The sequence below is a fragment of the Archocentrus centrarchus genome, chromosome 9 (genome assembly GCF_007364275.1).
Source record: "Archocentrus centrarchus isolate MPI-CPG fArcCen1 chromosome 9, fArcCen1, whole genome shotgun sequence".
Classification (NCBI taxonomy): domain Eukaryota; kingdom Metazoa; phylum Chordata; class Actinopteri; order Cichliformes; family Cichlidae; genus Archocentrus; species Archocentrus centrarchus.
In genome coordinates, this window is record NC_044354.1 from 26208862 (window position 1) to 26224778 (window position 15917).

The 15917-nt window shown below is 40.0% G+C and overlaps 1 protein-coding gene across 1 annotated transcript in view; it reads left to right on the top strand.

Moving 5' to 3' along the window:
* tacr1a (tachykinin receptor 1a) overlaps nt 1–15917 on the top strand; it is a 58567-nt gene that overhangs the window by 12160 nt on the left and 30490 nt on the right. The window contains 1 exon segment of the mRNA XM_030736909.1: nt 11752–11946. Coding sequence (XP_030592769.1) covers nt 11752–11946 — 195 coding nt within the window.

The window sequence follows — 15917 nt, forward strand, 5'->3', positions numbered from 1 at the left end:
ACCAAAATTTATTTAACAATTAGTTTACATTCCAAAAAACCTGCATGCCAGTGTTATGTTGTTCCACTAGAACTGATTTGTCTTTAAATTCCAGCACACGACTAAATGCAGTTCCTTTCAGTATGGTAGTTCATGTTTTACAAATATAGACCTAATATAAAATACAAAACGTTATCAAAATATGTCTTAGTATCTGACATACAGCATAATAATTCTATATGAATCATACTAGCAGCATTCAAATGAACAAGTAGGATGAGTGAGTACACTTGAGTGAGTACACTTTGGTGTAGCTGAGACATGACGGTCTCCAGCAGGTTGATCATGTGGTTATGGCAGTTGCTCATCTCCTTCCATGATACTGACAGTATGCCTCTGCAGGAAGGTCAGTGTGGTGGTCAGGTGGGGTATGCTTTGCAATGATGTAGTTCTGAACATGTTGAAGTTTATCCTGACTGAGCTCTAATTGTCATATGGCTCTTCATAAAGTAAATCTACTGTACCGCTTCTTCAACTCATCATTCTTACAACATTTAAAGTCCTGTTAAAGTTTGCAGGAAAGAGACTTTAACAGGTGAACACAGAGCTATCTAGCAAACTGTAGGGTCTGCTAGTAATTTGTGATCAAGCAGAAGAATCACTCGTGCTAATCATGATAATAACATGACTGCAGCTCATCTATCAGCAAGCAACGACAAGATGTAGCTAAAATTCAGTACTTCCCAACAACTGTCAAAAAAACTTATGGAAAACTTGTTACCTTGTATGTGTTTTGGATCGTTAAGAAACTCATATTGGCCTGAACCACACATAAGAGTATAGGAGAAGGCAGGAAGGGCATTTCTCGTGATTTCCCAGCAGAGATAATAGCTGTGTGCTCATGTTTTAGTCATCACTAATGAGAAACTGCTAAAATACAAGGACTGACATAAACACAGCAAAGCGCTGTTTGAACTGCTTATTCGCTGGTATAGGTTGATGTGAAGTGTTACTATGGTTACACATCTGAGAAGTCATGGACGTGTTTGTCACAGAAGCGCCTAAAATAAGAAGACTTATATTAGGGGGTTAAAATACTTTACCACAGGTGTTGGTTGATTGCCACCCTGGGCTGGTATTTAATCCTGACTGATTGTATATTTGTCAGACCCTGATAAAGACTTGGAGTCAATACGCGTTGGTCTGTTTTGCTTGTTGAATTGCTCCAAGAATAAACTAGGTACATGATTTTATCCTAAACAGAGTGCCTAAGCAACCCTTTTTCTATAATGAGCTGGTGTTTGAGCACCTTTTGGATCAGCCTTAGAGAAATGCAGCACTTTTTTTTTTCTGATTTTAACTAATTTTGTATAAAGAAAGTAGTAATAAGGGGAAATACTATTATATACACTGCCAAACACAATCTAAGTAAAACAGTAAACTTTTTTATTTTTGTGCTACATGTTTCATTCCACGCGTTGCGAAAGACTACTCGCTCTCACATCTGTAAATGCACATCCATCAGTCAGTCTCACATATTTAGATATTTTTGAAAAGCTGCCGCGGAGCCATGTAGCCTCTGAGTGAATAATAAACACTGCTATCAACACTTGTCATTTCCTGTCACTGAACAAAAATCAACTCAAATTAGAGCTTGAAAAAAATTGCCTAATGCGCCTAATCGAGGGTACTTAGCTGACTGGTGGTTACTGTTATTAATGTTGTTATTTCATTTGGTGTCTTTATTGTAATTTTAAAAAATTAAGCCATAAGATAAATGAGTATGGTGGTCCTGAAAGCTCACTGTACTACAAACTAAGAAAACACAAAACAATAGACAAAACACAAGCAACTGAAAACAACAACAAAAAAAACATCAATTGGACAAGAGGTGGGAAAAACTTACAGAAAGCCACTCCATGAACAGTGAAGACAAATCCAGAAAAGCTTCAAGTTGTATAGAATCTGACTTAAATATTCTAGAAAACACTAAAAAGGACGAGGTCAGAAAATAGCCAAACAGTGTTATATATTTTTAGTTCACACCACACACAGCTCATATTTAGTAGCTCCAAGATCATAGCAAAGACACTGGGGAGTGATGAGTGAAACATCTCACTGAAGCTTAGAGGTAGATGATAGGGTGGTGGAGGGTCGAGATGGGAAATTTGCAGCTCAGATAGACTGACACTTTGTTGGGTACACCTTGCTGTCAGTATAGCAAGATTGCTGCAGACTGCAAATCTGCAAATCTCCTGTTCCACCAAATCCTAAAGGTCCTCTACTGGATTCAGATCTGGTGACTGTGGAGGCTGTTTGAGTACAGAGAACTCATTTCCATGTTTATGAAACCATTTTGAGATGACCTGAGCTTTGTGACACGGCACATTATTCTGCTGGACACAGCCTTTGGAAGATGGACACAATGTGGTCATAAAGGGATGGACATGGTTGGCAACAAAGCTCAGGTAGGTGATGCTCCTCTGCAGAAAAACAAAAAAGTCCAAGGACCATAGAAAATAAATTCATGGTTAAATTACGACAGCCTACTTTCAAATACAATTTGGAAAGAAAGAAAGAAAAAAAAAGCACCTAGAAGGCAGGTAATTTCATCTGTTACCTTCACTGCCTCCTTCGTAATCACTTACATCTTGGGAAAACTGCCCAGCAGCCTCATGGTGTTTATATTGAACCGCTGCATTGCCATTGCAATTTAAGGTTCTATTTGTGGATAATTGGAGGTGTGTCAGACATTAAATCTAGCCCTGGCTGCACAAGCTGCCTGCTACCTTAAGAGAAGGAATCCTATTGAGAGGAATCAGATATTGCCCACAGACAAATGTTTGAAGTGCAAAGTCTCAAAGGTGTGTTTATCCAGATATGGATGAAGGGAATGGAAACACAGGGAGCAGAGATCTCTACCAGCAAGTCCATGAAAATGAAATGACTTTTGGCCCTAGAAGCGTTGGTTTTTTTAAAAAAAAATATCGGCTTCAACAGAAGATTTAATCTAACAGAACCAATGTGCTTAAACTGAAATGTAATGAGATTGCAAGGGAAGTGAAAAAGGGTTTGAATGTATGAAGCAGTCATTAGTCACAATTCTTATATAAATAATAATTATTGATATTTCGTATAGCCAAGATCAACGTTTGTTAGATTTAGATGTTAGATTTGGTCCTGCTGTTGCAATGTTCAGGGACTTCAGGATCTTCATTTGTTTTCCATAAATTTAAGTTTTCACTTTAATTGTGCTATATTTGATAGCAACTGCTCCATTTGAACTCCTTTTCCACCAATCATGACATAAAATGTTTCAGACCAAACATAAATATAGAGAAAAATACCAGTTGAAAGGCCATGGCTTTGTTTACACCTGGAAACTGGTTGGCAAATGTCTTACAACCACCAGTCATGAGAGGAAAAATACATATTCCCCAACCAGTTGGCAACTGGTTGCTGGCTATTGCTGGGTAAAACTGGTTGCCAAAAGGAATGTGATGCTGCACTAAAAGCCTCCCTGTAGTTGCAAAACAGAACAAACAAAACTAGATCAAAAAGGAGTCCAAACAATCATAGTTCTGGTGGTCTGCCTGGCCATGGGTAGAGGCAGGTCAGACCGAAGAGTTCTGGAGGCCGGCTGCTGGGCCAGCAGCAGAGATGAAGCAGTTCAAGAGGCCAGCCATGGGGCCAGCAGTGCAGACGGATGAACTCTGGACTCTCTGGTGGAGCCGGACTCTCTGGCTCAGGCTCGGGACACTTGGACGGAGCCGGATTCTCTTTTGTTTTTGGGCTGGCCAGGCCATGAACAGACTGAAGACGCCTGGGGTCAGCAAATGCAGGTGAAACGGTCTTTGGCTGAGGCCCAGCTGCACAGGCCTTTTCACTTGCCCAGTTTGGAACTGTGCAGGTTGCTGCAGTGGCTCCAAAGGCTGATGAGGTGGCACTGCAGATGCTGAGGACTGACAGAATGCTGCAGTAGCTGACACTAAAGACTCTGGTGACTGATGGTAAAGTTTATAGTTAGGGCTGGATCAAGTGGCCCTGAACATTCCTTAGTTACACTGCAATAGGCCTAGGTTGCTGGGGGATTCCCATGAGTGTTTCTTTTTATTCAACTCTTTTTACTTTGTTTATACTCCACTCTGCGTTTAATCATCGGTTATTATTAATCTCTGGCTCTTCCACAGCATGTGTTTTGTCCTGTCTCTCCCCTCACCCCCAGCCGGTCGTGGCAGATGACTGCCCCTCCCTGAGCCTGGTTCTGCTGGAGGTTTCTTCCTGTTAAAAGGGAGTTTTTCCTTCCCACTGTCACCAAATGCTTGCTTGTAGGGGGTCGTTTTGATTGTTGGGTTTTCTCTGTAATTATTGCAGGGTCTTTACCTTACCTAGAGGCTAGGTTCATTGTGATTTGGCACTATATAATTATAATTGAATTGAAATTGAATTTAATTAAATCAATTTGAGTGTATTGAAACAGATGAATATAAATATCTATACAAGCTATTCATCCCCCTGTTAGCTTTACGTTATTTTTTCTTTTGATGCAATGGTGCCCTGTTTGGACTGGGCACACAAACGCAAATACAAAGAGAAACTTTAAAGAATGGTCTGTAACTACATTATAGGTGTATTCAACATCACTGATTGCAACAGTGGTTAGGTCAGGTCATAGCCAGCACTGTTTCATTCAGAGACATAGAAATGTGGGCCTTTGGAAACACTGTAGATTGGAAAGGGTCTTGGCTCTCTATCACAGTTGGAGATAAGTGTTCAGCATCCTTATTGTGCTGAGAAACTGACTAGATGTTATGCAGAAAATGAGACAGAGCCTTCAAGAAGGCATCAACTGGAGGTAGTGCAGCTGGGAGACATGGATCACGGATATACATTTTTTTTAACTCTTTAGATTATGTGCATGTGTGCATGGGTGTGTGCTTGTGAATGTTTGTGTGTTGTTGGGTTTTGGGTAGCTAGGGAGGCACCAAGTGACTGCTTGGACAACCCATTCATGGTACAACTTATATGGCTATTATTAAATCCAATTATGGTTATGCTACTCCATGATGAATGGGCTGTAGTGAAATGTATGTATCAAAGTGTGAAATATAAGGTTAGTTAGCTTAATCCTCTGTCATTGACTCTACATAAAGCACCCAATCTGGTTATGTCCAAATGTTTACTGAAGGGATTATACTTTTATTGAACTGGATTTATTGTATTAAAGGCTGAGCTGAAGTCGAAGAGTAGGAGACAGGCATAGATGCTGGGTGCTACTCCAGCCTGCCTGCACTGTATTTCTACCTTCACTAACTCAACTCCTTAACCCATCTACGAGGGGAACCCAGCCAAGGAGGCAAGGGAGCCAGTGTACTCCTCATGCTGGTCCCAAACGCAAGTAAATGGGGAAGGTAGCATCAGGAACGGCATTCAGCATAAAAATCACTGCAAATCAAACATGCGGATAATCAAGAATGAGATTTCCATGTTGTCAGATAATTGCATTTAAATTTCTCAAAACACCTCAAAGATGGTGGAGAGGTTCAGTTCAGTGACACAGAATAGTGACAGCTGAGCCTAGAAAACAGTAGCAGGCAAAAATCAGTTGTGAGGGAAAGGCATTGCTGTACAGCTCTAAATGATTTTTTGTACTTTAATAAAACCAAAAGGCCATTCTTGCCTGTAGAAATATTCTGATTGGGTTACATCATTTTTGGGAATGTTCCATTTAAAACATTTGCTGCTCATCATAAGAATTTAAAGGATTGCTTTGACATGTGGAGGAGAGCAGGTCACCTACTAGCCAAGCCAAGCAAAGCCAAGCCAATTTATTTATAGAGCACTTTAAAACAGTAAGCACTGACCAAAGTGCTGAACATGGAAGAATAAAAACAACAAAAGACAAACATGAAAGTCAACACCCAGAAATAAGAGCATCAATAAAATATAAAAATAAATAAGAGCATCAGTAACATAAAAATAAAAGAGCAACAATAAAATAAAAATAAAATACACAATCAAAAGTCAGGATAAAATTAGACTAAAAAACAAATAGATACATAAGAAATAAATACACTGCGATACAAACATCTCAAGCTTGTTTGAACGCCTGGTGAAAAAGGTGGGTCTTAAGAGAAGATTTAAAAATAGCTAGTGAAGAGGCCTGTTTGACGTGCATAGGCAGAGTGTTCCACAACCTGAGAGCTGCCACGGCGAATGCTCTGTCCCCCCTGAGCCTCCGCTTAGTCCTCGGTATGACCAACAGCAGTTGGTCAGCAGATCTAAGCGGGCAGGAGGGGGAGTGTAGATGCAGCAACTCTGCGTGGTAGGGTGGTGCAAGGCCGTTTAAGGACTTATAAACAAATAAAAGAATTTTAAAATGAACTCTAAAATAAACAGGAAGCCAGTGCAGAGAAGATAAAACTGGAGTGATGTGTTCCCTCTTACGTGTTCCAGTCAATAGCCGTGCAGCAGCATTTTGTACAAGCTGAAGACGAGACAGTGAGGAATGATTTACGCCAAAATACAAAGAATTACAGTAATCCAGCCTGGTTGTAACAAAGGCATGGATCACTGTATTAAAGTGATCTTTCGACAAGATATTTTTTATTTTGGCGAGCTGTCTCAGATGAAAGAAACTAGACTTAACCACAGCATTAATCTGACCCTCCAACTTAAGGTTTTCGTCCATTTTGACACCCAAATTTGTGACCGTGGGCTTAGCATATTGAAATAAAGAACCCAGATCCACAGGAGTGACCCTCCCCGTGATGCCCGGACCAAAGATGATGACCTCCATCTTTTTATCATTAAAATTCAGGAAATTTGAAGCCATCCAAGCTTTGATGTCATCGAGACATTTCGTTAGTGTGTGGACGGCGTTCGCATCACTTAGGGGCATGTAAATCTGGGTGTCATCTGCATAGCAGTGGAAGGCAATTTTATGCTTCCTAAGAATGGAACCAAGGGGGAGCAAATACAGAGAGAACAGTAGTGGTCCAAGTATTGAGCCCTGAGGCACCCCACACGACAGAGGTGCACAGGATGATCTAAAATCGTTTAGGCCAACAGAAAATGTTCTCTGGGTCAAATATGACCTGAACCACTCCAGAGCTGTGCCCCGAATACCCACCCAACATTCTAGACGAGAAATTAAAATGTTGTGGTCCACTGTGTCAAAAGCAGCCGTTAGATCTAAAAGAAGTAAAATCACATAGTCTCCCGCATCTGTAGTTAGGAAAATGTCATTAAACACCCTTAGCAGGGCAGACTCGGTGCTATGGAGAGGCTTAAAACCAGACTGAAAAGTTTCAAGGATATCATTTTCATCTAAAAAGGCTTTCAGTTGGCTATAAATGACTTTTTCCAAGATTTTTGATAGAAAAGGGAGCCTAGAAATAGGCCTAAAATTTGACAAAACAGTTGAATCTAATCCAGGTTTTTTAATGTGAATGTTAGATAGAAAGCACTTAGGTGTAGAAAAGGTGATTGTGTGAATGAGGCACTTTGACTCAAGTGTTTTGAGTGCTCAAGTAGAGTAGAAAAGCGCTATGTAAGAACCAGTCCATTTAGCACTGGGACCAGATAACTTCTAGCAACATCTAGTCTCAGGAAATGTCTTTAAAATAGGCTTTTATAGAGATTATACAAAATAAAATATAGTAATAAGTGAGCTTTAGAAATATTTCAATGCTAAGCTAAGGCTCCATCCTAAAGACCAGTTGGTGACTGCCTGCACTGTAAACCCAGATTTTGATTCCACTTAAAAATACTGAGTTCATATTACTTAAAATTACCTAGAATGTGAACATTACTTGTTAATGCTGAGTGGACTGTACTTTTTGATGGTCTATTTTATTGTAATCATGTGTTTGAGTTCAAACAACTTAATATCATCAAGTTTTGCACCTGCTAAAAATCTAGTTTATACCAGTTTAAACAGACTAGATTACTGCACAGCTGCATGGTGGCACGATGGTTAGCAGTGCTACCTCACAGTTAGAATGCCATCTAGAAGGTCTGGGTTCAATTCTGGCTTGGCTCTGGCCTCTCACTGTTGGAATAGTTGACATTTGGTGTTTTTGTTCACAACGCTCTCTCATATAGTTTTTTTATTGTTCCATGGACAAATGTTATTTGTAAATGTTAATGTACCAGCATTCAGCAGGGCTGAGTTTTATCATGTTTATTTACCAAATTTAAACAGACACAGTTCAACACTGTAAAAAATATCTGTGTTACTGGGCAGCATGGTAGTGTGGTGGTTAGCACTGCTGCCTCACAGCTAGAATATCTATCTGATAGTCTGGGTTCAATTCCACCTTGTGTGGAGTTTATATGTTCTCCCTGTGTCTGTGTGGGTTTCCTCCCACAATCTGAAGACATGCAGTTACTGGGGTTAGGTTAATTGGTCTCTCTAAATTGCCCACAGGTGTGAATGGTTGTCTGTGTCAGCCCTGCAACAGGCTGGTGACCTGTACGGGGTGTACCCTGTATCTTACTGCCTTGTCAGCTGGGATAGGCTCCAGCCCCCCCCCCCCCCCCCACAACCATGAAAAGGATAGGGGGAATTGATTGATCAAAAGACATCTTATTTTTTTCATGAACTATAAAAGATAAGTATGGTCAATTAAAAGATACAATTTAGGTCAACTGGAAATGGAGTAGTGCTTACTTAACAGGCTGAGTTAAATAAACTATTTAATTACTTAAAAAAATTAAGGCAACGAGTTACCTTGGTTTTTTTTAAGTAGATTCAGCTTATCCGGGTTTACAGTGTGGCAACTTGTTACTAGGAAGAAACAAGTACTCCCCAGTGGTTGGGAGTGTTTGCTGGAGGTTGCTGGAAGTCATTGTGAAACTGATTGCTTGGCTTACAGGCAACTGTGGCAATCAGATAGTGATCAAAGCAATCACAAAGAGGTTTTTTTTTTTTTTTGTGCAGCACCCTCTTTGTTGCTGACCAATTTCACCTGGTGACAGCCAGCAATCTCAGGCAACCACTCACCAGCTGGTCAGGGAAAAAACAATTTTTCCTAGCAACCAGAAATTGCCTGGTGGTCACCAACCAGTCTATAGGCCTGTATGACTGATGTCTAAGATACTGTAAGTGGCTGCTGTCTGTAGTATTTGTGTCTTCTCAGGTCTTAGCCGAATGTTTTAGTTTTAGTTTAACATGGTGGCTGGATTTAACAGGTAGATTTTAGTTTGTATTGGCATTATTGGCATAAAATTTATTGGCATTTTTGGAATTTTAAATGGTAAAACAGATCTTACTCTAAAAAAAATATTCCCTTGTGAAACATAGCTCTGCTTTTTTAAACATGTATTTTTTATACTTTTCACAGTCTTGTGTCCAGCTTGCATGGTAGTAGTGATAACTGCAGACCACTGTTCTCTGCAGGTGTGTGTTTGAATCTGACTTCAACAGCTTGAATATGACTCACCTACATGAAGAAAAAGCCACATGGTCTTTTGAAGCAGAGCTAAAGTAAAGCCGAGGTACTGATCTCCTGCTTTCAGTGGACTGCGGGGAGCATTTGATTTCAAAAGCCTGCTCTTGTGCTTGATATAATTAGACTGAGAATGCCCATTGAGTAGATTCATTTGGGTTATTAGTGGGATTAAGCCTTTAATTAGACCTCTTTGGCTCAGGATGGCATTTGACTGGAGAGCTTTGCTGAAAAGAGAGCCAAAAATTAATAACAGTATACAGTGTACAACAAAAATATTAAAGTTTTAGGCTTTTCATATATGAAATTAAGAAATGAAATTTGTCCCTGAGAAATGACTTCTATATCATAAGCACTTCACCAGATCAACATAGCTTCAAGGCTACTGAGCTATCAGGAAAAACATGATTTAAGGGATTAAGGTGCAGTAAGTCAATACAACCGAATCTCTAATAAATGTAAGTAAAAAAATCAACACAGAGGATTAAAATAAGAACTGAAAGAAAGTATTTTCCTCTCACCCTAAATTATTGCACTTTCACTCAGGAAAAATGAGATCCCACAATGAAATGATTTTACAGACTTCCAAATGAAGCTCAGTGTTAATGATGTGCAAGGTCATTTTAAAATTATTCCTGCACCCCTTTTTCTCTGATTAGGAGCATGAATATGGCTACTTAAACATCAAGGGAGATTATTTGAGTGGAGTTCTTCACACATTTCATGACACACTTTTACACTGCAGCTCCGGTGTTGGTGTCTCTCTGGGGAGCATTGTTTTAGGAGCCTGTGCACATTAAAAAAAAAAAAGATTAATCATGAAAATGCAAATGATTTTTTGAACAAATCAAAATATCATGTGATGTTTGACCTGTAAATCTAAAAATAAAAAAGGCTCTTAAATGTTTTTGTTGATGCTGCGCGGGCAAGTGCGTGTGAATATTCACGTCCTGCAGGTTGTGTTGTGGCATGTGGTTCAAGTTACCCTCAAGAAACTCTTTGCGGGCGCCTGGGTGGCTTAGTGGTGAAGCCGGCGACCACATACATATGCCGCGGTGCAGCGCGGGTTCGTGTCCCGGCCTGTTGCCAATTTGCCCGCGTGTCTTTCCCTGTATCTTTCCTCCATTTCCTGTCTCTCTCCACTGCTAACAAAAGCCGCTGTGGCCAAAAACGCAAATAAAAGAAACTCTTTGCACATTTTTTACACCACATAAGGACTTAATAAACTTGTGATCCCACACTGAAAAAAAGAATCCTCCATCTGCATAGCCCTTTATCCTGTCCTTGTTCACACTTGTATGTAGGATATGGATAATATATAATGCATTAAAGTCTGGTCTTGTAGTTCTGGTGTTTTGTTTCACTGTTTTTTTTTGTTGTTTTTTCTTGCATGACTGTTACCTAGTAACAGTTTCTTCCAACATAATTTCTGTAACACTGTGGAGTCATATTTCTGTGCATATCTGCTGTAATATCAGAGCACAAGGTGAGAACTACAGACCTGCTAACAGCAGACATAAGCTATGTATAACACGTAAAAACTGATGGTAAACAAATATTCATGTTATCCAAGTGGTTACTATTCTAAAGGCTGTTCTCATCAGTGTTGTATTAACTTTGTACTGCAGCACAGACACATGGACAATATGTTTGTACTGGCTCTTAGTTTCCTTTAGGTTTACATGACAGACGTCACAAGTTAATAGACAGCCAAGTATAGACAGTGTTGCAATTTGTGGCTGTCCAGGACAAAAGATGATTGCCTGAATGAATCATGACAATACTGGTGCTTCTGTGTCACACAGTGAGAGAGAGGTGTAAAGCCCTTGCATAGCCTTTTGCAAAATTCTGAGTATCAGAAATTTAGGATGCCAACCTCACACTCTGTCTGCAGTCTATATCTGCTATCCAACCAAGAGGAATGCAGAATAAAATGACACACTGATGAACCAGCCAACAAAACAACACATAGAAGGATAGAAGGGAGTTCATTCACCTCTGTTTCTTTTTTCCTTCCTTTTGACTTTTGCTTCATTACATTTGGTTTGCATGTTTTGCATAAGCTCCAAAATTAAGGTCTCTTTTATGGCATAATTTACAGCAGTAGTATTTTTTGGAGGTTTGGAAGGCAATATAAAGTGTTATTTTTTTCTTGATATTTATCTCCTGAGTAATCCGAGCATCATCTTACTAGAAAAGTTCCTTACTTGTAGTATTTGGAATCTACTAGATGTTGAGCTGTACAGGTGAGGTTACCCTCAAGGCTGAAAACACTCTCACTGTGTTATTCATCATCATTCTGCTGCTTGTGTCTCTGCAGATACATGGCCATCATCCACCCTCTGCAGCAGCGCATGTCCTCCACAGAGACCAAGGTGGTGGTGGGTGTGATCTGGGTTCTGGCGCTGCTCCTGGCTTTCCCTCAGTACTACTACTCCAACACTTATGAGCTCCCCGACCGGGTGGTGTGTTATATCAACTGGCCAGAATACACTGTGTGTGACTTCAAAACAATGTGAGTGAGTCTCTCTTGGGAGCAATTATTCAAATAGTCAACAAGCCCAGTTAATTGCTTTCCAATTGATGCCAAATTTGGGAGGATGCTGTGTGTATGTGAAAATGATAAAAGCATGAAAGCTTTTTGTGCCTCAGAGTGGAGGAATTGAAGGCACATCTTAGCAGATTGGTGTTCTCTCTCTCCAATGGAAAAACAGTCCAGTTAAGGACAATTAGATTTGACTGAGGGCTTACTTCAACATTCATTTTCTCTTTGGAAGAAAGCTACTAAGAAAAAATTAGGCACAGGGGCATGTCTAACAGGGGTGGCTCAGAGCCATGTGGCTAGATCTGGCAATGCCCAACAGTGTTGGACAGTTTTTGTGCAATCTGCTTGCTGTCCGTGTTATACTACCTTTTGCTTAACTGTATTTTGGAGTTAATTATAGGAGGTATGTAGATGTAGAAAGTGCTTATGTGAATGAGACGTGCTGTATGAACTGTTTTGAGTGCTCATGCAGAGAAAGGCGCTATATAAGAACCAGTCAGTTTACTATTAATCATTCAATAGTTATGATCCTATATTATAATATACAGTACCAGTCAAAAGTTTGGACACACTCACTGTATATGATACTGAAATGGAGCATTTTGCGTTATGAGTACTTGACTTTAGCTACCGTACGTGTCATCTGATGAGAAGGATTTTAATATGAATATCACTATGAATGTGAATATGAATGCTTTTAAGACTGAACAAACAAACAAAAAACATAAAAGCATAAAAGACAGTTGAATATTCAGTAATAAAAAAGCACCAAAGAATATGTTTTGTAATATCACCTGGGATAAGCTCTATCCCAACTGCAGCTCTGGACAGAGGAGGAATGGATGGATGTAACCTTTAAGCTTTTTATCAGAAATGTTTCAGGGTAATATTTTCCGTATAAAAATTAGTGTTCTTCAAGTCAAAGCTAAGACCCATTATCCCCACTTAATTTAGCTTTTCACAATATTGTAGCTTACTAACACTTGTCCTTGGCTTTTAGTCTTAATTAACAAGCTTTCAAAGAAAGTGGAGTCTGACAGCAACCAGCTAAACCTTGTATGGGACAACAAAACAGAAGGCTAAAACCAACAGAACCTATATGGCCTCATTTAGCTGTTTATTAAACCACAGCCGGCTGACTGCACGTGGTGCATTTTGAACAAGTGGCCTTGCTGTGCTATTGATTCCAACTTATCTGAAAGCCAGCCTCAATTCTATCAATGAAAAAGCCTGTTCAGTCATCCACTTAAGTGGCCAAATGCAGACTTGATTTTATTTATTTTGTTTTATTTAATGTATTTATTGCTATTTGAATTGCAAAAGATCAAGAGAATTAAGAGTTGAGGGAATTGAGGGTTGCACAGAATTCAAATAGTAAAGTTATAACCAACATTTAGGAAATTTTACTCCTGAGGCATACCTGCTGTTTTTCTGATTCAGTCACCTGGGGTCAGAGTTTTATCTCTTATACTGCTGAATATTCTGTAGCTAATTTTCTTCTCTTCAGCACTCTGCAGTGACTTTTATTTAAAACTGGTTATTATCTATCATGCAGCAAAAAGACTTTTTGCTTAATGCTCTCTTTACTGGGAACATTTAGAAGAAATGTCTGCCAGGCAGACACTTAGTGACTTATATTGACCTTGTACATTGTCTTACACTACGCATTTATATATTCAATCAACCTTAATGCACAGCCACAACCTGTGACTTTAATTTATGTTGATCCATTTCTCCTTTAGCACCAGAACCTTCTAGAGTCACACAATATTTATCCTTCTGCAGAGGGAAGGCCAAACATCCAAGCCACACACACTACAGTGTAGACAGGGACCTTAAGAGCCAGAATTTACATAAAAAAATAATATATATTTTTACAATCATTACCAGTCAAAAGAAGACCGGTATTTTCATGTGCAATAATTTATATTTCCTAGCATGTCTCTGTTGCATCTTCATGGTGAGGCCTGATTTAAACTTAACCTACAACATAACCTGACGTGCACCTTTCTCTGGAAATGCAGCTACACGTCTGGTCGACGCAGCCCACAAGGACTGTAATTACCAGGGTCCAGAGGGGTTTCCTGTTACGTATGTAGACCCCACAAAGACCCAATACAGAAGTCTAAATCAGGCCTGAGTCAGAGGCAGGAAAAGCAGCAGCAAGGCCCCAGAACAGAGCAGAGTAGACATTACTAACAGATATAAGATTAAGTTAGAAAAAGCATTAAAAAAAGAAGGAGCTGGGGTGGATTTGGATTGCAAAGTGGATTGCAGATGGGCAGCAACTGTGAGCAGGGCACAGCAGCTTAAGTAGAGCACCCTATCTGAGCTTTGGATTGGATGGAGGGAACCAAAATGGGTTAAGATCATCAAGATCAGCTCACCTGTTGGGATTACTGCTGTGCTTGACTTTGCAGTCTGCCTGAACTAACACCATGCTTGATTGTATTCACAGGCAAGTACTCTTATCATGAATTACTGTACCAGTAAAAATCTTGGACACACTCACATGAGTGTGTCCAAGCTTTTTACTGGGTATTTAAAAGTAGAACGGGAGGCAGAGCCTTCAGCTTTCAGGCCCCTCTTCTGTGGAATGAGCTCTAACTTTGGATGCTGGAGACAGACACCCTCTCTATTTTTAAGATTAGGCTTAAAACGGTCCTTATGGAACAAGCTTGTAGTTAGGGCTGGAACAGGTGACCCTGAACCCACCCTTAATTATGCTGCAGTAGGCCTAGGTTGCTGGGGGGTTCCCATGATGCATTGTTTATATCCCACTCTGCATTTAATCATTAGTTATTATTAATCTCTGTCTCTCTTCCCCAGCATGTGTTTTGTCCTGTCTCACTCCCAACCGTTTCGGGGCAGATGACTGCCCCTCCCTGAGCCTGGTTCTGCCGGAGGTTTCTTCCTGTTAAAAGGGAGTTTTTCCTTCCCACCATTCCCAAATTGCTTGCTCATAGGGGGTTTGTTTTGATTGTTGGGGTTTTTTCTATATTATTTTAGGGTCTTTATCTTACAATATAAAGTGCCTTGAGGCGGTGATTTGGTGCTATTTAAAGAATTGAATTGAATTGAATTGAATTGAATTGAATTGAATTAAATTAAAACTGTAAGTGCTATGGAGGTTTGATGTGTGCCATTCATTTGGATGATAGATGCTGCATGTTAAAGAAGGTTAAAATAAGCACTGAGAATGTTTAACTACTTCTATGAGAGGCTGGTCAGGCACTTCAGTCAGGGCTTACCCGTCCCCTTTCCTCCAAACATCATGTTTCTTTGGATTGCTAAAAAAGAACCAGAGAGCTTTCATATCATAGCAGTGACTTTACATTAACATGAATCATTTTAACACCACATTTATGCATTGCCTGAACAGAGAAAACAGCAAAAGCTGTCACTTCTGTCGAAGTGCTCCAACCGCATCTCCCCTCACCCCATGATCTAAGATCAAAGAAAAGGCGAGGAAATGTATTGTTGTGCAAATGTACGTTTTAATCTTCTCCTTGCACACATGGATGCCTTGCTGTGTTATGAAAACTTTGAAGGCTGCTTTAGAAAAAGCTGGATGAACACAGCATGTCTAAAAAGGATTTACTCCCACTTCACACCACCTCAGTGACCTGCAGTTTCTCCTGTTTGTCTTTTTTGTAATTGTAGTGGCGCGTCCGTTCACTACCACATTTGACGGCAATACCACAGGTAGATTCCATAAATGCAAACACAGAAAAACACCCACACAGTGACGCACAAACGCAGGCATTCACACAGCAACATGGCTCTGATCGCAGACCTGCTGATGGCACCCTCTCAGCTCATCAGCAACAATGTTTACCCGGCTCTGCTGCCAGTCTGTCATTGCCTTCCCCTTCTTCTGTCACATTTCTCCATGGAAATATAGCTTATTATGAATGGCGCAACAGTAATTACATTGTTCA